The sequence below is a fragment of the Chelmon rostratus genome, chromosome 14, assembly GCF_017976325.1.
Source record: "Chelmon rostratus isolate fCheRos1 chromosome 14, fCheRos1.pri, whole genome shotgun sequence".
In the NCBI taxonomy this organism is placed as follows: Eukaryota; Metazoa; Chordata; class Actinopteri; order Chaetodontiformes; family Chaetodontidae; genus Chelmon; species Chelmon rostratus.
This window is the reverse complement of record NC_055671.1, coordinates 14,206,405-14,229,804: the sequence shown is the minus strand read 5'-3', so window position 1 is coordinate 14,229,804 and position 23,400 is coordinate 14,206,405. Positions and strand designations below refer to the sequence as shown.

At 40.7% G+C, this 23,400-nt stretch overlaps 1 protein-coding gene across 1 annotated transcript; it reads left to right on the top strand.

Annotated features, from left to right (window-relative positions):
* The first annotated feature begins 1,965 nt into the window (after positions 1 to 1,965).
* Positions 1,966 to 22,418, top strand: b3glctb (beta 3-glucosyltransferase b). The gene is made up of 15 exons (XM_041952460.1): positions 1,966 to 2,116; positions 3,684 to 3,721; positions 3,816 to 3,855; positions 4,590 to 4,699; positions 10,007 to 10,083; positions 10,224 to 10,335; positions 10,484 to 10,620; positions 10,989 to 11,052; positions 11,744 to 11,860; positions 12,854 to 12,923; positions 14,562 to 14,675; positions 17,664 to 17,763; positions 18,138 to 18,257; positions 19,379 to 19,523; positions 20,801 to 22,418. Exons 1-15 carry the CDS (start codon positions 2,056 to 2,058, stop codon positions 20,933 to 20,935), a joined length of 1,440 nt encoding a protein of 479 aa, XP_041808394.1. The 5' UTR covers positions 1,966 to 2,055; the 3' UTR covers positions 20,936 to 22,418.
* The last annotated feature ends 982 nt before the right edge of the window (positions 22,419 to 23,400 follow it).

Here is a 23,400-nt window from a genome sequence, read left to right as displayed (position 1 = left end):
GCTTGCTATTAAAAGACAGCACAGCTGTTGCACATCAGGCACTTTGCTGCAGAGAGTGGGCCCCATAGTAACTGAATGCACCATCCCCAGATTCATTTCTGATCATGGGTACAGTGAGGAGACCCATGCCCCTGCCTTTTGACAGCAAATTACACAGCAGGCCCAGTTGTCTCTGGTTTTATTGCCGCCTCTAGCTCTTTGATAAGTGACCCAGTTGTGCATTATAGCAGCCTGTCCCTCTGTACAGACAGTATTTACACTTTCCTGATTCCTTCAAGCTGCCGTAGAGTACAGCTCTCTCATTTGGACTTCTTTCCCCACAGCTCACTTAACCCCCACAAAAATGTGACCACTCACAGTCGTGGTTTCACAGCAGAACCAGCCTGTTTAAGTCTTGTGGCCGAGGAGTCCATGTTTAGACTCCGTTGGTCAGGAGACTGTTGACTCATTTGTTCTAGATGTCTCCATCAGTCTGCATGGCCTACAACAGAAAATATAACCCCTCTCTGGATACCTCTTCCTCATATGAGAGTGTAAACAACACCTGCCCTATAGTGGGAACAACAAGTCATGATGGTTTGCCTCATATTGTATTGTACGTGCCGGGAGGAGACCATCGCAAACATGTGCACAATCTAAAACACTGCAATATCCTTCTCTGCAAGCACAACCTTTGTTCAGATCAAAAAGTTCAGTTTATCTTAATTTCTTCTTCTTATTTCTTTTTATATATTTGTTGTGTAGCTAACCCCTGACCTTCCTGGGGGGGGGGGGGGGCCGACATACAGGCCGCAAATGCTGCAGGGATTAAAGCCAGTGCAGCTTTGTTGATCAACAGGATAGAAGAGGTTTGTGAGGAAATATTTGTCTGATTTACATCTGAATGGATTTTTGACTTGAAGAATGCAACAAATGTATTAAAACCATGAGCAGAAAAGCCAAAAGAGTCTCGGAAAGTTTTGCACCGTGAGGAGAATTGTCCTCAGCTGTGGAAGATGTTATTTATGAGTCTGACAGAGGCTCATAAATAAGGGGGGAAAACAACAAAAGGCTGAATTGGAAACATCCAGCTGCAGGCATTGATAATTATGTTGTCTAATCTCGCAGACTCCTCAGCTGTGAAGCTGTTTCGTCATTTAACAGTCAAACACACAATATAAAAGGAAATCACTTCACTTTAATGAACACATGACCAGGGTCAGTATATCACACAATCAGCATACAGGGGGAAACAGGTGCATGTTAATATAGCACACTGTGGAAGGGCAACACGATAGTTATAGATAAAAGGCCTGTTTGTACACTGGAAACCTGAATAAATGTTGTCTGGTCTTTATTATAGTTTCCATGAAGGATTAGACTGAAATCTCCTATAGCTTGAGGTCAGCAACGGAAGAAAAGAAAACAGATCTTTTACAATGTTCACAAAGTACTCAATAGGCAGGAGAACGGCCTCAGTCAGTTATTATTTTAACCGAATAATCAATATGTAAATAACACTTTAATCTGTCTGGTGAAGGTGGAGCTGAACTTTTTTATCATATATAATGTTGGGTAGTCTTATTATATGCTTATCAGCCTAATCATATTTGGAGGTAAAAATCATTATCTTCCAGTAATTATACCCTTGCTGTCATACACCTGTCATGTAGTAAATTGCCTTTTAAATGGAGTGAAGTGGAAGTATAAAGGAAATAACAATACTCAAGTAAATTGTACTGCAAATAAAGGCCTATTTTTGAGGTGTGAGTAATTTAAGATATAATAAAAATACAATTTAATGTAGCTTAACATGAAAAGTAGTGCCTGTTAGTAAAATGTACATTATATATTATTTCAGAATGACTAGAATGAGCCTGATCCTGTAATGAACTCCAGTATGTCATGGCAGTAACCTATAAATGTAGTGTCCGCTAGAGGTCGCTAAAGCCCTGCACTAACAGTAATTACAGTCGAACACAGACTCCTGCCACTACAGGAATGTTGCTAATCAATTTCTCCAGTTCGCCATGAAAAGACGGTGATTTTAAACGAAAACCAGCAGCCACCGGAACCATGTCACACCATAATGTGGTTAACGGATGCAAACTGGTCGCCATGCTCCTTCTTTGGCTTGGTAAGTGGGGTCATTGCCACACTGAGACAGCGACTGTTAGCTTAACCGCTAACGGCAAGCTCGATACACTGCATCAGGCCGGCTGAAACATACCGGAAGTTGCTTCGATATGGCCTCAAAAGTAAAGTTATCAATGTAATATAGGAAAAAGTAGAATACATTATTTTTATATTTATTATTTTATATTTTGAAATTGTACGAATATATGTTTTTAAAGAAGTATCACCCACTTGACGTATTCATCTGTGGCTCTACGATACTTGCTTTGATAATATCGGGATACTTTATTTTGAAATGATAACCATGAAAAGATCTTACTCTGAGAAAATTGACGCATCACTATCAAGCGCAGGTGACGGCGGCGGACTTGTAAATACGAGGCAGTTTGAGTTAATCAATCATCTGTAAGCTATTTTGTTTTATCTGTAAATATGGAAGTGAAAAGCTCTGCGCACCCAGTTACTGTGTCCACTTAGACCTAAAGCTGGGCGGAGCGATGCTGGGAAACACATGAGGACATCAGTCTCTATTTACTGTTGAGTGATTCAGGTCCAAGTTGTCCTGATCTCACTGGAGCAACACAACTAATGAGAAGCGAGGGGAATAAACAGGTAAAACAAGTGAAAACACCTGTGGGGGCCTCACATGCATGTGCAGGGTCTATAAAATACACACTGGCAAAGTGCAACCTGTTTCAAATCTGCATTGGTAATAACATGTTTTTATAAAATGCATACCATATCACGAGTATTGCAAAAGGCCCTTTTTGTGCTCTTTCATGGTAGTTTTTCCATGTTATTGCTACAGACTTTTTCACCTCTCATATGTTGTAGCAGAAAAAGCTCAGGTGTAGCTAATGACATGAAGGATGGCTGCTTTCTATCAGCTATTACTGCTTACAGAGACACTCAGTCATTAATGGTAATGATTATGCCAGTGTCAAGTCCAACTGTCTGCCATGAGAGAGGCGCTTTGGCTGATATGGGTGGAGATTTACTGGAGAATCATTCAACATTCATCATTCGTATCCAACACTGAGCTTTGTCGGATTTGTACCAGAGCGGTTCAAGAAACCCATAATGGCTTTTTTCCAATATACAGATTGTTTTCTTGCTAGTACAGCAGCTCTAACCATTCAAAGCAGGCACCAGTTGGTTTGTTTGCCGCCTGGTGGTGAAGGGGGCAGCCTCCATGTTTTTCCAATATGAATAATGTGATAAGTTATAACAGCCCAGCGAGTGGTGCCTTTTTTTGTGGCACAAAGCTGTGGGAATGCTCCGCCAGGCGAGTTGTCTCAGTGTGTTTCCGAATATTTTTGAGGGAAATTTCACTTCAAATTACCACAACAGTACTGCAGTATAGTATTTTACTGTTCTGGGGTGTACTGATTAGATTCAGATACTCTTTGATGCCAAAATTAGCATATCATTAATATTAACTATAATTGTTTATACAGCACAGTTGTGTCCAGCAGTATCTCTATGCTTGATTAACCAATAATCACTTCTCCTGTAAACTGATTTTACAGCGTGATGATACAATGATAACACTGTTGCTTCCGTTCAAGGCCCCGCTGCTGCAGACAAACACACGGGCCATGCTCAGGTAAGCGCTGCCTCCAGACTGCTGCGATCACGTTTTATGACATGGCTCAACAGTGTGTGTCAGACTTAACAAGAATCCCTGTGACTCCCCGCAGGCAGCAGAGCGCCAGGAGCACCCTGCACACGGCGCTGTTGGTGAGTGAGGGATCTCCAGTGCAGATGGCCTGAGATTTTTGTCCAGACAGACATTCAGGAAATGCCAAATATGCCAAAATACGGTGCATATGCATGAGGTTTGATTTGATCCGTGCCACCCCAATGCCACTGGTGCACCTGTGGAGAGCATGCGTGAAAAGCTGCATCCAGACACCAAACTCTTTAGGATTGTTCATTACAATAGATAAATCTGAATGCCATTAAGTCATATGAGAGGATTGATACCACTCTCATACTTGGACGCTAAATATGAAGGTGCAGCCAGATAGCTTCAGACTGGAAGCAGGGGGAAACAGCTAGCCTGGCTCTATCCAAAGGTAAAAACATCCGCCTAGCCGCACATTTAAAGCTCACTAATTAGCACGCTATATCTTCTTTGTTTCTGTAAAAGCAGTGTGTAGTGTAAAAACTACAACTCGCAGTTTTAGGAGTGGTTATGTGAGGGACTATTTCTTGGCCAGGTGCAGCGGAGGAGACTTGTCAAACAAATGTGCATTACCCAAATTGTCCAACTATTCCTTTAAACAGGTTGGATTTAAAAGAGAAGATATTGTATTATTGTTATTAGAGTAAGTAACTAGGGTCGATGAAACAGAAATTTAGTCAAAATCATTTATCCTTGGATTCCTGTGTGTCTCTATGCTCTCTGTGTCTTTATCTCTTTGCCTTTCCTAATTTGTCATCCCTCGACCTTTTCCATGTGTTTTTCTCAGGATTGGAGGAGGTGGTGCTGGTGATCCAGAGTCAGAGGAACTCATACCACGCCCGTCGAGCTGATCAGAGGAGACTGGAGATTCTGCAGCAGGCAGCTGGATTTGGACAGGTAACATCTGGCAGGCAGTGGATGGCTTAGTGGTTAGCATTGTTGCCTCCTTGGGATGGTATACTCTGTGGTCCAAACAATCACGTCATGTCCTCTTTGTGATCTCGTGACGTCCAATGTAGCGCCACCATCAGCTCAAGTTTCCAATTTGACCAACATAAAGCCAATGACATTCCCATAAACCTCAGTTGCACTAAATTAGCAAATGTTAGCATGCTGCCACACAAAACTAGGATATTGAACATGGTAAAAATGATACCTGGTAAACATCAACACGCTAGCATTGTCTTTGTTGAGTGTGTTTGCATGCTGATGTTAGCATTTAGCTCAGAGCAGCACTGTACAGCCTCACAGGGATGCTAGAATGGCTGTTGACTCTTTGACCTGGTGCTTTATGTGTCATTTCTTCTGCATTTTTCATGTGTGTCAGTGAGTTCTGGGCTTTGACTTGGAGCTGCGTTGCTGCGGTTTTACACTGGTACCAATAGGTGTCCTCCTTGTCACAGAGCTCCCCTCCCCGGGCTGCGAGGATGCAGTTATTTAATAATACAAGCCTGCAGAGTAGCTGTGAAAACTCATTCGTTATGGACCCTACTGCAGTGAGGTGACAGGCATGTGGACATGACAGCCTGTAACAGATTCACAGAAGTGTTGATATTCCTTCGATGTGATTGGGTGCTGTGAAATAATGAGTCAGTCTTCCAGCCTGTTTTTCAATCCAGATAAAAAATGGCAATTAAAAATAAAAAAATGTCTCAGACTGTTACACGAAGGAGAGAAGTTACTTAAAAACTTTATTTCCCCCTGACAATTGAAAATTTCAACTGTCTTACATGTTTCTGATGAATTTTTCATCAGGCTGTGGTGAAGGCAGGAAGTATGCAGTTGTTTTTATAGTCACAATGACTTTATAATGATGATGTTTGGATTTGAGGTCTTAATTGCATTATCTGTTGTCTCTCAACCTCTGAGACAGTCTTTTTTTTTTTGATGCAGTCACACTGAAGCCTGTAAAGAGCAAATGTGCTGTAGCAGCTGGAAGTACTTTAATCACACACGCTTTGTTTGCGAACACCTCAGTGAATGATTCACCGGCGACAGAGTAGGAGCTCTGATTGAATTTGACATATGATTGTTTTGATTTGAAACCATGTTGTGGTTTGAGGTGTTTACGCAGCAATTTCACCCTCCGAGACGGAAAGAAAATCCAGTTAGTGAGAATGTCGAGAAACGCCAGTTTAACTCCGTGGTTAGAAAATATAAAAGGAGCGAGATGCACATCAACAAACTCCACTTTCGTAGCTTGTTAAATGACTGTTCATGCGTGGCAGCTGCGAAGAGCAATTATACACTCAGATGGAATATGCTACAGAGGCATTAAACAGAGATTACAATATAACAGAATAGAAGAAAGGAAAGCTGGAAATAGAGGACATGCACCTCGTTTAGCTTTGATTTCCTCACAAAAATCTCTTCAACAGTGCCATGCTGCAGTGTACGCATGTACTATAATCCTCAGATACAGTGAATGATGGATAATCATAATCATGACAAGTGTGCATGAAACTCAGACACAATCATGACTTTGGCTTTGCTCAAATCAACCAAAGCATCTAAATCCTCCTTTCAAACAAGGGGTTTTTGATTGATCAGTCAAAGCTTGGGACCCCTCTTGAGACCAGACTTTTAAGTTTTACATGTGCGGGCCCAGATGTCATAGAGAGACTGATAAAAAAGTTGATATACTCCTCTGGGTTCATCTGGATGCTCATGCCAGAGGCTTTGTTAACACTCTCTTTGCCCAGAGAGGCAAATTTGAGGACTTGAGACTTGCTTGACTGATACTGATAAAAGACTCGACTTGGCTTTGACTCTCTAGTCATGACTTGAGACTTGACAAAGACCTGAGACAGATGACTTAAAAGAACTTGAATGTGTTTATTAAATGTTTTTTTTTTCTGGATATTGAGAAGTTAGATCTTGTTTTTGAAACACAATTGGGTCATTTCTTGTGCAACGCACGCAAACCTGGCAACCTGCAGAGGCCAACGCTTGAGGCAGCTGTCATGGAGGGGCTCTTCTAAAAGTCATAAAATTTTGACTTGTTTGACCTGAGCAATGACTTGACTTGCTTATACATACCCACAATATTCAAAAGAACTATGATATAGCTATCTTGAATGCATGTATCTGCTGTAGTCCTCATTCATGAAAAAAAAATCACAGACTCAGCTGTCTCTGAACTGAACTGAATAGGCCAATTAAGAGACTGTGTCATATAACGAATCACTTACGTGCTGTGTAAATGTCTACCACAGCTTCTCAAGGTGCTGATAATCACAAGTAGCACATTTGGATGCATGCGTGTCTACAATCATCTCTGCATGCATGCGGTCAGGCTGCGGTGTGTACGTCTGTTGTCTAAGTGAGGTAGGTGTATTGCAGCAAGATAGACCTTGATTGTAGCGAGCAGTTGTGAACAAGGGCAGGTTGTGCATCACGCATTTTTTAAATGACGTACGAGCAGGTGTTTATTTCGCCTGCAGGCTGGGATTAAGGGCGGCAAACACTTAGAAACTCTGACATGCTGACAGCTTGCCTGACGTATTTTCATTCATCTGGTGACACTGGAGTGTTTTGTCGTACTGTAAATCATAGCTACAGCCAAAATATAAGCAGCAGCGGGTCAGGTGTAATTTTCGTGTTTTCGTTTGCACAGATTTATTATTGGGAGAGAAACACATTTTGTTACTGTTACTGTCACATGGCTCTTTATTTGTTATTGGCTGTAAATACAGGCTTTTAATCCAAGACGTCAGTGCCAGTGCGTCGCCTTTTCAGCCTCATTATCCAACCTCATTACAGACTCGTCTCGTTTGGCCGCTGCTCTCTTCGCCCACATGTCACCACAACATTTACTGCAGATGGTTAAAAAAAAAACCCTGAGAGGAGGTGTGTCTGCATGCAAATGTGTGGTTGTCTGTGTGGAAGTAAAATTACCATACTTTTTGTCACTATTATGTGACACTGACAAAACTTTGTTTGCATTGCCTTAAACTAAGATAAGTTTTTTTATTGCAACCCCGATTCCTAAGAAGTCAATATATTTAATGATTCACCTCATCAGCTTCATTGAGTTTTGTAAATATCTGCTTATTCTGAATTTGATGCAGCAACAAGTTCAAACAAGTTGATACAGGAGCAACAAAAGACTGGGAAAGTTGTGGAACGCTCCAAAAATGCCTGTTTGGATCAATCCACAGGTAAACAGGTTGATCGGTAACAGGTGATAGTATCATGGAGCATCCTGGAAAGGCTCAGTCGTTCACAAGCAAGGATGGAGCGAGGTTCACCACTTTGTGAACACATGATTGGATAAAGGATGTCACTACATGGACTCAGGAAGACTTTGTAAAACTGTTGTCTGTAAACACAGTTTGTGTGGAAATGACTGCACACTGCATTTCATTACATGGACTACATTTGAAACATGCAGAATATTCTCCTGGACATCTTTTTAACCATATAGCTGCCCTCCTTAACCTTCATGAAGATAATCAGATTTATTCCGGGACTGTTACAGCAAGGCGTACCTAATAAACTGGCAACTGAATGTATATGTGCCCTGTACGCGACGTTGCACCAGAGTGAGACCTCTTCTGGTGCTTATATATGTCATGCTTTGTGGCAGCAGCTCCTCTCCCTCTCTGTAGACACTCAGCTAAATGGCGTGTTCTGCATTACGCAGTCACACATGCTTGCAGGGATTAATGTATGTGCTAATGACCTGTTATATTGACATAATGCTTCTGTTTCAAACGGCTCATTAGCACTACAGCCTGGGGTGGCTTCCTCATTGTCATGAATTAGAGACCATCGACTTTGCTTTTGGCCACTGTCGAGGACATGTCTCAAAAAATCTCTCTGGTCCTCTGGGTTCTTTTAATGAAGCAATAGGAGAAGATATTGAGTCCAAAAAATCAGTTTTATTCTGTGAATAATATAGAATGTGCAAGGTTGCAGAACTCTGTCTCGACTTTCCTTTCCCTGATCCCCAACAGAGTTCGGTCAGTTCACAAAGTCTGACACACTACCTCTCCCTGACCCAGTATTTTTATAGACAGAACATGAGGAAATGCTGAAACAGTCGTTGGCTCCTCCTCGTTGCCGTCGGGCACTCTCTCTTCTCTGCCTGGCCCAGCAACCTGTTTGCAAGGACAAATCTAGAGACACCCTTATCCTTGACGCCAACCTGTTCTATCTTAAGTTGAGGGCCCCAAGATGTCTCCCATGTCAGGCCTCTATCTCAAAACCTCCTGTGCTAGGTCACATTGGCCTTAGATATATTTTGCACACAAAGAATCACTCCTCGTCTAAATCACTTCTATTAATAATAAAGGAAAAACTTAACCCGGAGAAGTAGAATTTCTGTTAATTGTTCAGTCACACAATCCATCAGCAGAAAATATGAATAAGATCAACATATCAGGATCCAATTATCATTAACGTGAGCATATGCATGTAATCTAACTATTAGCAGAATATATGTGTGTAATCAAACCTATTCAAGTATAGGAATATGACCCAAATATCAATCACCACTCTTTAGCACTGTTGTTAAACATGGAAGTAACTGAATGAGGGACTCAAGCTCTGCCTGGAAATAGAAAGAAATAAGCAGATGCTTGCTTTCATATCAAACCTATTTTTGGCTGCACTTCCATTAGTCCTTACAACTGTGTCTACGTCAGTGCTATGAAAAGCTGCATGGCAGAGATTTGTTCTTCAGAGTCAGATATTGAGCTGTGAGCAGTTGATCAAGGCCTTATTTGTCAGCGTCAGTGTGTCATAACCTCCAATATGTCACTTTTGACATAAATCTGCAAATGCAAAAATCTCGTGTCCGTACGCTTTCTTCCATCAGGCATCCCTCAGGGAGATGATCACCCTTGTACAGTGCCCTCTAGTGGTGAAAAACTTGCACCATCGTCCAACAGGAGCTTTATTTGTCTTTGTTCTGGGATAATTTTGTAGTGGATGTGAGATCTTCTTGAGATACAGCAGATCAAAGCGTGTCAAATAGATGTTTTTAGTGTGGTTTTATGCTTCAGTTCAGTCATGCTGAGCAATATTTGCTTTTTGATGTGCTGAGTCTCACTTCAAATCCCATCCCTCAGGTGCACACACACACACACACACACACACTCACACACACAGAGTGAGATAGACTTTGTACTCTGTAGAGTATCTTTCATGTGATGGCAGGATGTTGCTGAATTAATTTAAAGACATTTTTTTTTCATGCAGGGAGTTCCAGTTGTTCTTCTTCTCCATGAGCTGTCAGAGTATGAAGGGCACTGGAGTATCCTCCCTGCACTTCCTCAGTGAGTGTTAAACACATGTATGGAGATGATAAACAAATTAATTCAATCAGATTCAGTACGATTTCATTTAGTTTAGCTTTAATGGCTCCTCGGGGGGAAATGAAGTCATAAAGTTAATGGCTTCTTGTGGATCTTTCCAGTCTCTCTGCCACTTACAGCCAATCAGCATCCTGGTTTTTCTTCATAGAGGAGGAAACCAGAGTAACACTGTCTGCTCTGCTGCAGGTCCTCCACAGATATCAAGTCCAAGAGGTGAGACGCACACACCCCGACATGCAAACATCTTCCAAACAATGTGATTATATACACTATACTGTACAATGCAGCCTGTTTTGTTCTGTGAATGTCCTGCAGCAACTTTCATATCATCTGTCCCTGTGCTCATTTTTGAAAATCACAGGAATGGTTTTTGGGTAAGGGTCTCCACGATAATGAGGCCTCCATCATCCACCACTACGCCTTCTCTGAGGACCCCGGTTCTTTTAGTTACCCTGACCCTGCAGCTGGCTGGGCTCTCAGCACACCGCTGCTCCAGAGGTGTGTGTGTGTGTGTGTGCGCATGTGTGCATGAATGAGCATGAATGTGTCACTGATATATTCCTCTGCTATCTTTTTTGACGCTGAGCTGACCTAAGCAGTATCAGCCCATAAAAGGTTCCAGAAGGAATCCCATCATCAAAAGTGCCTTTTAATCGACCAAGCACAAACTCGTAGGACGGACTCTCTCAAATCTTCAACTTTTGCTATTTTCTAGGGCCTCAAAATAATTGTGACACTATAATCTGCAGAAAACACACATTTTGATGCATTTGGTCTAAACAACAAACACATCTCAGATACAATGCAGGAAGATTCCCACTTCCCAGTTCTCTTCTTTCAACATCTTTCACTTCCACATGTTTCAGGCTGGCTGAGCGGATCCAACACGAGCATCTGAAGTCCGATTTTACCATCGACTTGAAACACGAGGTAAAATAGTTTCCTGAAGCTTCGTGAATCTGTGCGTCACCTCCTGCCCTTAAGACTTGGTTCTGCTTCGATTTGGCTTTACGCCTCAACAACTGCTGTGAAAGGTGTCATCAGTGTCATGTTTCAGGCTGCCTGCCGAGCTGAACCGGTTAGACATATAACAAGAATAGACAGTTTTCCCTCCAGTGACTGTAAGGCTCAACCCCCGCAGCTTTCTATGCCTGCAGCTTTTGACAGATCTACTATTATGTTATTAATGCAAGAACTCTACTTCTGAATGGGTCTAACTATGTGTGCCATCATTTTTTCTATTTGGTGTTTTTAAATAAATATTCGAGCTTTACTTGACTTTCTGGTGTCCAGACCCAACAAATACATTAATTCACAATGCTGCTCCTCCTTATAATGACGTGAAATGCATAGTGTGACTCAAGCTTTGAGCTGTGCATCCTGTTTTGAAATTCTTTAATGACTGAATGCAGGATAAATCATTTGCCATCTAAGTAAGAGTATGAGAGAGACCAAGTTATTAAAGATTATTAAAGATATCTACTGTTTGGCACAAAATCTCATTCTGGGTTCTCAATCTATATTAGCAGAAAAATTCTATCAAAATAAATCATAAATCACTGTTTCAACTGTTACCCCATAACACGTCCATTCATCTTCACATCTATCTCTGCTTTTCCAGATTGCGTTGTATATTTGGGAGGAAGGAAACGGCCCAAGGCTGACAGCAGTTCCAGAGTTTTGTACAGAGATAAGAGACAACTGTGCTACAACATTTACAACCTACCTGCCCAACTGTGTATGTACAGCTCTTATTTATTGATGTTGACACCACTATATGTGGGTGAAATTAAGCTCTTCGAGAGTCTGCTTACATGTGTTTTGTGCATGCATTTGTGCACGTGGACCTGGGTGCGTGTGGATGAAAGTGTCAGTAGCTGAAAGTTCAATTTTGGTAATCACTGCGGACAAACAATACAACCCAAAGGAACATTTAGGTTTTAGTGGCTAAACACAGTGAACTTTGTCCTGGCAGGTGTCACTGAATACAATATATAGAACGTATGGATGAAGGTAATGATCAAAAGGAGGAAGTCAAGGAAATCTCTCATGGTTGCTTTTATAATCCATCACCTTAAATCACACCTATAACTCACCGAGAAAAACGCACGTCAACCCTATCGAGGTCTATTGTAGAAGAACCCAAATGCAAGGATCAGTGGGCTGAGTCAGTCTGAATCTCTTGTTTGTCACGTTCATGACTTTTCCGTAATATTAGTGGCTGTCTGAAATGATAGGGTTTGAAGTGCCCGATGGGAGCAGAAATCTAAAGACCGGCTGACACAAAGGTGACATGATTAATGCAGCACTTACCACAAGACTACAGGAAAGGCTGCGATCCATCATGAGGAAAAGTCTAGTATTTATACTTAATATTCTGCAGAGATAGCAGATCAAAAAATGACATCTTTAAGTAAGTAATAACATCCTGATTACTGCTGGTGATTTTGTGGAATAAGAAGCAACACCTGAAATAGGAATTCAGCGCAAACGAGATATAAGTATTGACATGCCAGGCCAGAAAATCCAAGATGAACACATGGCCGTGATTTGTTTTTCCCTCATGATAATGCTGTTAGGACCTGGTGTGCCTCATTTTGCCATCCTGACTCAATTTCATGTCCATTTCATTCTGCACATGTTGCACCTCACACTTTTTGCCATTTCAAAGCTACGATGCATCATTTTTGTGAATGACGAGGGACGTTGTTTTTCTTCCTCTCTTTTCCAGGGAGATCCAGTGTCAAAGAAAGACGTATTTGTTGCTGTGAAAACTTGCCAAAAGTTCCACTTGGAGCGAGGTGTGTTTGTGACCAGCTTTTGAAGGACAAAAACAGTTGAATTCATTCATTATATTCTACCATCTACCAGAAAAATGTCTTCTTCAGCTTTCGTTTCCATTTTAATGAGTTTAAGAAAATTAGCTTTAGTTTGATTAATATTAACAGTCCATAGCACATAGGAATCAGTTCCTGTCTGAAATCAGTATACTGCATTGTTTTTTAATTTAATGCATTTTTAATATGTGTTTAAATATGAGTTAAAGGTAGCTTAAGCACCAAATCACATGACATTCACTAAAGAATTAGCGAGTGGCTACAGAGATCAGCTAAGCTAGCTGCCTTTAGCAGGAGTGTAGCTGTTTTTCTTCCTTCTCCATGATGAATTGATTTTAGCTGCTGTCCTGTTTTAATTATGTTGAATAACAAAGTGAATAAACAAAATGAAAGTTCATCAAAATAGATATTTTCTTATTCACAGATAACAACTAGGGGAAAATGAATAACTAAAATAAGCCTTAGTGTTAGCTAACGATAGCCGCAGCTATCTGACAAGCTTTTTACATGATATAGCCTTTTTACTTTAGCTAGTCCTTCTTTGGAAGAGTGTAACTGTACCTGCAGCCTAAAATACAGGACAAAGCTAGAATGCAGTAAGTACACAATCAAAGTACAGATACTATGTTTTGGTTTGGTTTTTAGCTCTGTTTTGTCATTGTACTGCAAATTTAAAAAGCTCTTTTTCACAGAAAGTACAACATTTCTATGGCATTATAGTTGTAATTTAGCAGGTTTTAGTTGTAAACAACAACAAATACTGCATGACATACAAAAGACAATTTGAAGACATCATTATTTTTTTTGCAAGCAAAACTGTCAAAAACTGCCAAAAATATTTGTAAGTAAGTAAGGAGTCAATGATTGATTATTTTTGCTGTAGTATTCATTTTGCAATTTTGCAAGCTTGGAGGTGCCAAAATGAACTTCTCAGTTTATGTTTAAAGATGGAAATTACTTCACATTTTCATGCAAATGTTTTACCATGGTCGCCACTATTTTTTGCTTCCTGCCACTTGCTGAACAGCCTGCTGGTCATTCTGTCTGAGTTAACCTGTCCTCATCTAGACTGACTGCTGAAATTGCAACAGTTTTGCGTAATTATCCAAAACACTGGTGACTCAAAATGAGCCAGTAGTTATGGACTGACTTTTTAAAAGCAATAAACAATATCAAAAGTAGAAAGAACAGTGTGTGATGAACTTGGCTGTTACTTTAAATTCAGGTTGAATTCAGGATTGCGTAGCAAACCGTCACAGTAGTGTGCTCTGTTCAATCCATTTATTAGTGGATTTGTTTGAGAATGAATTAATGTGGGATTGATCCCACTTGTGTAGGATCAAAATTAATTATATGTTTGACTATGACTGAGTTAACATTTTATAATTTAAATTCTGCTCTTATCCACATCAACATGCAGTGAGCGTAGTTACCCAGCGTCTTGATCAAAGACGGTCTAATTGTTTTCTCCCCCCACCCAGAGTCATTTGATTACACAGTCTTATGGAGTTCACAGGTTTGCAGTAGGGAGTTTGAGTTTTAATTATGAGCTCTCACAGCCATCAAAAGGGATTCAGTTTATTCTGCCCTTTCTCCTCACAGTACCAGTGGTGAAAGCAACCTGGGAGAAAGACGCTGGGCTTTTAGAGTTTTACAGCGATGTCACCGATGCCTCCATACCCACCATCAGCCTGGGAGTGCCCAATACTGAGAGAGGTGAGCTGCTCAGAAATAGTGTTTACTGATCCCTGCAGGACAGAGCAAGGATATTATCTCCCAGGAGGAGCTGGAGCAGGAGTTGAAAGATGTTTGTGACACCTGTAGCCTCTGCAACCCTGACCTGAAGAGGTAGCTTAACAATGGGTGGATGGATGGTGAAAGAGAAGGTGCCAATAGATGCTGTGCAGAATCTCACTGGCTCCGAGGATGGTAATGTAGGGTTGTCGTTCCACCACTTCAGCCCAGACTGGAATATCTTAACATTCTGGTCATTCATGGTGCCGAGAGAATAAATGCTAATGACTTTGATGATTTCCTTACTTTTCAACAAGCACCATCGTCGGGTGGAAATGTTAATTTATCCAATACATTGATTTATGACCTTTATAATTTATGACCAGCTTGTGGTCATAAAATTCCTATCAGCCTCAGCGGTGCCTTGTGTTAAGCGCTAGTTAGCATAACGAATGGGCCCCAGCGCCCACAGAGCGTGCAGCTTAGCCCTCTAATTTGAATGAGGATGAATAATTTAACTGCTTGGCTCCTCTCGATATTCCAGATGTTGTCGGACCAGAAGGGTGAAAATGTGATGTGATGTGATGTGACGCTCCAAAAAAGTGTCTCAACCATGTCACACTGGCTCCTTTCACAATGTAAGTGTAATGTAATGGGTAAAAGTCTCTTTGGGCCTGTGTGCATAACATGATGTTTTAATTACACATTGCTATCTCATATTAGTTTATTCAAAGCCTGATGCACTTCCTGGGAGCCTGCAGTAGACTCTCATGTCACACTGTGTCCCCTCTTTGTTTCCTGTGTGCAGTCACCACATTGTTAGCAGCTCAGCATTCATCTGAAGCTGATGTGGTAGTTCACACTGCCACTACTTTCCATCCCATTTTGATTTCCTGTGTTTTCTTCCTGATGTGAGATCATTGTTAAAGGGAGATAGGAAGTCGTTCAGGCCCTTGAGGACTGAGGTGTGATGGTCCTGACTTCCGGTCCTCACACACTTAAGTGCACCACAGATGGAAGAACCAGTGTATGGACGGACAAGTCAAAAGCAATAACAAAGCCAGTCCTCTTCCTAGTGAAGACGTGGATATGACCCTTAAACTTCCTCAAAAAAAGCTTCTAGAACCAGAGACAATAACTGCACTAATGATCAGTTTCAGTGAGAATTTGACAGCCACAAATTTTATCTTTGTATTACACATATTCTTGTCTGAGATTCTCCTGATTACGGACTGTACTTCTGAGTCCATTCACACAGCAGGGGGACAGATACTGTGTCAATGACACCTCCATCTCATTCTCCCATCCATTCTTATTTTGCTCTCTCTGCTCCTGTTCACAGGCTGATGGACTGTCATATTGCCTTTTTCCTCATTCTTGATGTGTTTCCTCCCACACTCTTTCTTCTTCTCATTTGTTCCTCTCTCAGCCTGTAGTTTTGCATTCACTCCTCTTTTTTCCTTTTTGTTTAAGAACCACATTAACCTTGTCCTCAGGAGAATAGAAGTCCCCTGTCCTTCCTAATATTCTTTTTTTTCTCTCTCTTCTCTAATAATGTATATCAGCGTGAATGTCAAGTTGTCATTTTTTGCCACATACTCTTTTCATTTATTCACCACAGTATTTCTGTCCTTTTTGACGTGCCTCTTCACTGGTATGGTTACAGGCTGTCGATGATGTAAAAATGTAGCGTGTAGTCTGCAGTGTGCAAACAAAAAGCAAAATTTCCAGTATGTATCGGACCAGTATACCTCGTCTACTGTGTCCCACGATGCAAAGCACTGGAAAGGTCACAACAACCAGCCTCTATTTCACCGCTAAATTCACTCTTGACTATTTTCGAGGCGAAAAATCAACTGTGTAGATCCTGAATATTGCAGTGTTATGAAAATCGGTGGCAACAATGGCAGAGGAAAGCCAGGCCCACAACCAAAGCATATTTTTAAATCTCTTACCACTTTTATTCTGTCATTTCGTTAAAAATTTGAAAATCCACATTTATAATTTCCCTTTTTATTATAGCATAAGAGGATGCTGCACAGTATTGGTGGTTTGAGAAACCAGCTTAGCCTGGCCTAGCATACTCCAAAATAAACCAGTATTACACTTTCATATTGTGTGCTACTATGAAAATAGTATGCAGTGTGTAGTATATAATGCATACTGTGCAGTATGTAGTAGGCAGTTCCAAACACAGCCTATGATCCTACATACAATGATAATTAATGTGTGATGCTTAGCAGGTGTAATGTCACCATGTTCATCATCTTGATTTAGCATGTTAGCATACGAACATTTTCTAAACAGCATTTAAGACAAAGTAAAGCTGTAAAGTAAAGCTTTACTCATGAAGTATAGGACAAATTACATTTTTGAACTCTTGGTGACGCTAAATGAAAAGTCAGTAGGATTACTTCTCTGGGCACCAGGGATATTTGTACAAACTTTAATGGCAATCCATCCAGTGGGTGTAGAGATATTTCAGTCTGGACCAAACTGATTGATATGTACGCAATGTCTGTGTCGCTGTTTCAAAATACCTGATCTGGCCTTTGAAGCAGGACCAGCGAGCACAGTTTAACTCTCACTTTGGTGCGTTGTGGTGATGCTGTGAATAATAATATCAGCACAGTGTTGCATTTTTCACTCACACATTCTCACATAAGCATCTCCCTGCAAGTTTAAATAAAGGGTGTGATGGTTTTTATGAGAAAACAGACCATATCTGTCACAGAAACTTTACCTCTTCAGTGTGAGCACAAATCCACTTCACAAGTACAAATGCATGTTAATCACCCAAACACACACACACACACAAACATTCTCATTTATCTCAGAGGTCAAAAATGGCCCCTTTTATATCATACTTTAATGGGATCTGAGGAATTTGCTCCTCTCCAGCATTTCGTTGAACTGACTTCTGCCTCATCTTTTGTTTACACTTCTTGTCTGTGTGTTGCCTCCCTGCAGGACATTGTGGGAAGACTTTTGCCATCTTGAGGCGGTTCCTGAGCACAGCTGTGCCAAAGGCAAACTGGCTGCTCATTGTTGATGACGATACACTCATCAGGTAACTGGAAGAAGAGTTGTTAGTTTAACCTGCCACTCGTAATTTTGGTGATTTAAAGCATCACATTTCAAATGTCTTTTAATGATACTTATGATTATAATTATAATAAACCAGCTAGAGTTATAATGGTTTAACTGACTGACAGCTGTCACAAAACTGGCAGGACAGTGAGGGGGACGTTAATCTGCATATTCTCACACAGTCCTGAGAAAAGCAGGAAATCAGGCAAAATAAGTGAAAGCACATCTGAGCTTGTTTTGATCCCCTGATCAAATGCTGTGAAGTCTCCTAGTGGATATTTGATGCGCGTCTTCATACACTCTAAATAGTGGCATGTGCTCACTTCCTTTTTGTTGATTATTGTCCATGTGCAGTTTACCCAGGTTGCGGCGACTGCTGCGCTGCTATGACCCAAAGGAGGCCGTGAGCCTGGGGGAGAGATACGGCTACGGCTTGGTTCAGAACGGATACAGCTACACGACGGGAGGAGGAGGGTGAGGCTGTAGGGTGAAGGGGATGTGGTCCTGCTGTTGGTGTTAAGGTGTGTCCAGACAGAAAGCGCTGCAAATTTTCGCCACGCGTCACTCGCCTGAATTTGATTCTTGGACCGTTTGTGTTTATTCGCCCCGAACAGCTGAAAGTTAACTAGCAACAGACACACCATCTCTGTGCAAGATGTATTTATGTGTATGTTCATTTTGTGACCTGTGGGCTACTTTGAATCTACTCGAGTCTTTCCATTGAGTTTGCACGCAACCACGCTTCGTGTCTGAATGCACAATTATGGTGAATGGAGCTGTTATGCAACGATTAAACAACACTGCAATAAACTAAAAGTATAGAAACCGCAAAACTTAAGACTGTGATTTACAGCCACTTACACACAAGCACTGCTCTTCAGTTCAAAATTAGGGGAAAAACTTTATCAACACTTTATGACAGTTTTACTGTACAGTACAGTGTATCTCTACATGTTCCAATACTTCATTGCAGCTGTTTACTTGCAAATGTTGAATTAAATACTCTAAATATCAGACCTTTTTCATCAGTGCACAAAATTATCCAATGCAATAATTTTAAATATCGTAGTATTAGTAGTAGTACAGAATTTGCCACATTTGGTGTACTGTATCTGGTATTGTTGGAAATGCTGACACACAGTAATCATTAGAATTTAAATCTGATGACTGCAAGTGCAATTTTTACTCTCCTTTTAGCTCTGATTTGGTCTCTACCAGCTTCTGAGGGAATCTGGCTCCTTAGCCACTAAATGTGTTCCCCAGCTATCTCTGCCTGAAAACAGCAGCTTGCTGCAGCCAAAAAGTGCTCTGATGAGAGAGGACAGATCTTGGCTACACGTCATGTCAAAATGAGAAACAATGGTGGAAGCACTGAAAGCAATGACACACAAAGCTTGTTTTCCTGATTCCCTGATCCATGAAGAAAATGATATATTTCCCCCAGGGTTCAAAGAACACTGCAAACAACTGAAGGAGCTTTTTTTTGTCATTGATATGTGATTAAAGTCAAAACCCACTCATCAGTTTAGAAGTAAATTGTGTACCATACACTATATTTCTTATTAAAAAGTCTGTTTTCTATGTTCTGTGTGTAGGATGGTGCTGAGTCGGGTGGCTGTGGCCAGGCTAGTTTCCAGTGGTTGTAGCTGCTACAGTGATGATGCTCCTGATGACATGGTGCTGGGCAGGTGCTTCACTTCCCTGGGTGTCCCCATCACACACAGTCCACTGTTCCACCAGGTAGGGAACAATACACACACACACACACACACACACACACACACACACAGACACACACACACACAGTACATGTTGGGGGTATATATTAGCCTCAAAGGAAAACTCCAGCTTTGGACACAAACTTTGGAGTTTATAATGTTGATTGCTATTTTCAGAAAGGCACTTCGTACCAGTAGACGAGTAGATCAGTGTGATCGTGTTCAATCCTTGCCAAATACAGTGTCAGAGTTACTGTCCTAATCCCAATCCAAAACCAATATATGTTGACATTTTGCATTTTGGAAGAGCTCCAACTTCACTGATTTGCCTTTTAACTGTCAGACATTGAGCCCTTTCATGAAGCAACACATTTCTGCTGCACAGCACCGCAGTGAACTGGTCACAATACTTTAATAACAGTGCCTGATGTGTTGGTCTTTGTGTTTTTCTTTTGTGTGTATATACACATAGTACAAATAGATTACATGCAGCATTAAACATGGAGCTCATGTACTGCTGCAACACACAGTACGTTGCTTGAGCTGATAAGACAGTTGTGTGCAAGCTAACACCGTGGGTAACTTTATGCCATCTCTTTTAAAGTGGATGCTATTTGCACCCAAACTATGATTGTATTTTCACCCAGGTGCAAATAGACACTCTTCTTTTTAATCCGATGTCTGCAAGTGATGCGGTGTTATAAGGTCATCTGAAATCCTCATAAGTGTAGACATGTGTTCCCAGCTTTGAGAAATTAATTTGGCTGTGTGAACCAATCTGGACCAAGATGTTTGACAAGTGAAACCGGAAATTAACAAATGAAAAAAAGGATGGAGTGCATTTGATCAATAGAGACGCAAAGATTGTGGAAGATCACGCCGTATCTGTCTCTGCTGCGTTTCCAAAACCATCTGTCAACCTGCTCACTCAGTGACGTGTGAACAGAAACCACTAATTTAGCCAAAAGCACTCCAGGTGCTGACGGGAGCCAGAGTTAAGCAACATTAACCTTTATTCAGGATCAGATGATGCTCTGCATGAAGCTCTGCTCTCTTCATGTTTGCCTTCCCTAAAAGTAGGTGGGAAAAGAAAGAAAGAAAGAACTGCTTTGTGGGTGGCACAGGCTGTGAAAACAGAATATTGAATGAACTGCCCTGGAGCAATTGTCAAATTGTTTTCAGCAGTGGGAATCCCCAGAATACATTAAACACCAATCATTAAGCACACACATACATGGGTTTATACCCACACACACCACACACGCACAACAGATAAGCCACATGTTCTTGATATTTTAGGCCCGACCGGATGACTACTCTGAGACACTGATCTCCTCACAACAGGCCATCTCCTTCCACAAGCACTGGAACATAGATCCTGTGGCTGTCTACAAACACTGGCTGCAGGACACACATCCACGAGATGAACTGTAGAAGCACTGCGTGTGTACAGTATGCAATATAGAAGCTGCACAACAGCGTAGAGCTAAAGAACACACAAACTGTTATACCTGGCTAACATGTCCTGAAATTGAAGTTTTACAGCCTTAATACCTGCATTCACAAATATTTTTGATATGATATTCATATTCTTATTCATATTTTATGATAGAGTCAGAGCTAAAAAGCTCCATTAAAAGGCAAAGGAAAGTTGCTGAGTGGACGCTAACGTTTCCTTGCCTGTGCTGGATGTGTCAGCAGATGATTGTGTGCTAACACGTGAGCCATAACAGCAGCATGGACATGAAGACGGCTGTCTGTCTGTTGGTTTTTCTGCCTGCTAGTGGCCTAGTGTCGATTACTGTAAGTAGCTTGAACCATAACATTTTCAAAACTGACAATTTAGCTACTGAAATCCTCACTTCTACTAACAAAAAAGTCTATAACAACGCTAGTGGCTCTGCAGTGCTTTGAGCTAACGTCAGCATGCTAACATACAAAGATGATGCTAACATGTGTTCACTGTGGTCTGCATCTTAGTTTAGCCGGTTAGCATGCTAACATTTGGTCTTTGGGAATCTTTTGATTTTAAAGGTATTTGGTCATAAATTAAAGTATTTTTGTCAATCCATCCATTGATTATTGAGATATTTTCGTCTGGACCAAAGAAGTGGACGAACCGACGGACCACGCTGACACTTTAAATTTCTATGTCGCTGAAAAGATTTTCAGTGTTTATTTTATGTTATTTATTTCGCCAGGTAAGCCTGATGGGTGATAATTTCTTCAAGGCAGATCTGGTCATGACAGAAGCATACAGTTTTTCAGACAAAACAGTACAAAATAAGGCTAAAGCCAAAAGAAAATACTAAAAAAACAAGTAACGGTAGGAAGAAGTAACAAAGGAGTCATCTACTATAATTAACAATAGTCTTGATTTCAATAAGACATATCAGATTTCCCAATTTAAGTTTCATTTTAACTGCCAACCAGATGATATTAACATGAAGATAATCAATTTATTTCAGTATTGTTTTGTAATATTTCAGTCAAATACACTTTCTAATAAGAATAGTCATTTGTGGAAATACAGCGTGTTAGATTTCCCAAAATGTCCAACTATTCCTTTAAATTTTACATTTTTAAAGATATATTTTTATTATCTCTGAAATAAAATTCAGAATTCTGCGTGAAAAGTGGTGTGTACATATTTTTATGAATTTGGCACATTGGAGTATGACTGTGTGAACGAGTCTCTAATGGAGGAATTTTCAGTCGAAGTTTGCAGAACTTTATTTTTGATCTGTGAACAGCAAAACTGCGTATGTGAGTTAATCAGTGGTGATGTGTGTGAGAGTAACTGCAGCCACAGCTAGCAAGCCTGCATTAATATTAAAATGCCGTTCTGCAGCTGTTTTTGTGAATATAAAGTATTGATGTTTGCGTGTGCTTGCTGACAACCTGTGATTTCCTTAAGAAAGACTAGACTTTTTGAATCATTTGAAAATAAAATTCATTGAACAAATCGTTTTCTGTATTTTTTTCCTCATGACAGACTGTGTGAAAGAGGTGAGTAGGACACAGAGAAACACAGTTATGTCTGTCTTCCTCCACTTATCTCTTATCTGGAGAATAATTTCACACAGAGTATATAAGATTCTCTTAAAAAATAGATTTGACCTCAGAAGACCATCGTAGCTGCACCGCCAAACATTTTTAAAGTGTGTGTCTCTGATTAATGATGTAAAAAGAAGGCTCATGGGTCACTGATTGATTACCACGTGATATTAAAAGAGACTCTACCTTTCCTTTTCTCTTCCTTAGCCCGAGTGTTTCTTTCATTTTTGCAGATTTGACGCTCTCATTGAGGCCAGAATCCCTTAAGCTGTCAAGTGCCTCAGTATCATGTCACCGTGACATTAGTTACTGTAGCAACAGGAGCATCGCCAGGCTGTAGTGAGTTTCTTTTTGTAAGGCTTTGTATGATGCGAGGCAGATGACATGTCAAAAATATATATTCAGCGTGCATCCTTGCAGAAAGAATAAATACATCAGCGTCATATTATTCATAACGACTTGGAACAATTGCTTGAATTATCAGTAACTCTAATTGCCACTGATGTGTGTTTTCACATAAATTGTCGTTCTGTGTGAGCAGGATCAAATGCTTCAAACAATACTTAAAGCAAGACAGGATTGAGGTTTACTGTGGTTATCAGCCTGCTGTCCTTTGTTCTTAACTCTCAGAGTTGACGTTAAATTTCATATGCAGCTGCAGGGATGCGGTAGAGTTCCATCGTTAAATTGCGCTTTCATGTGTAAATGTAATAATACGAAACTCACAACGATGGATCACTGTGTTCCTCTCATACTTTCATTCACAGACACACACACGCCTCCATAGTTAATGCCATTTTACAGCTTGTACAGTGGATTGTGCGCATGAGCGTGCACTGTGA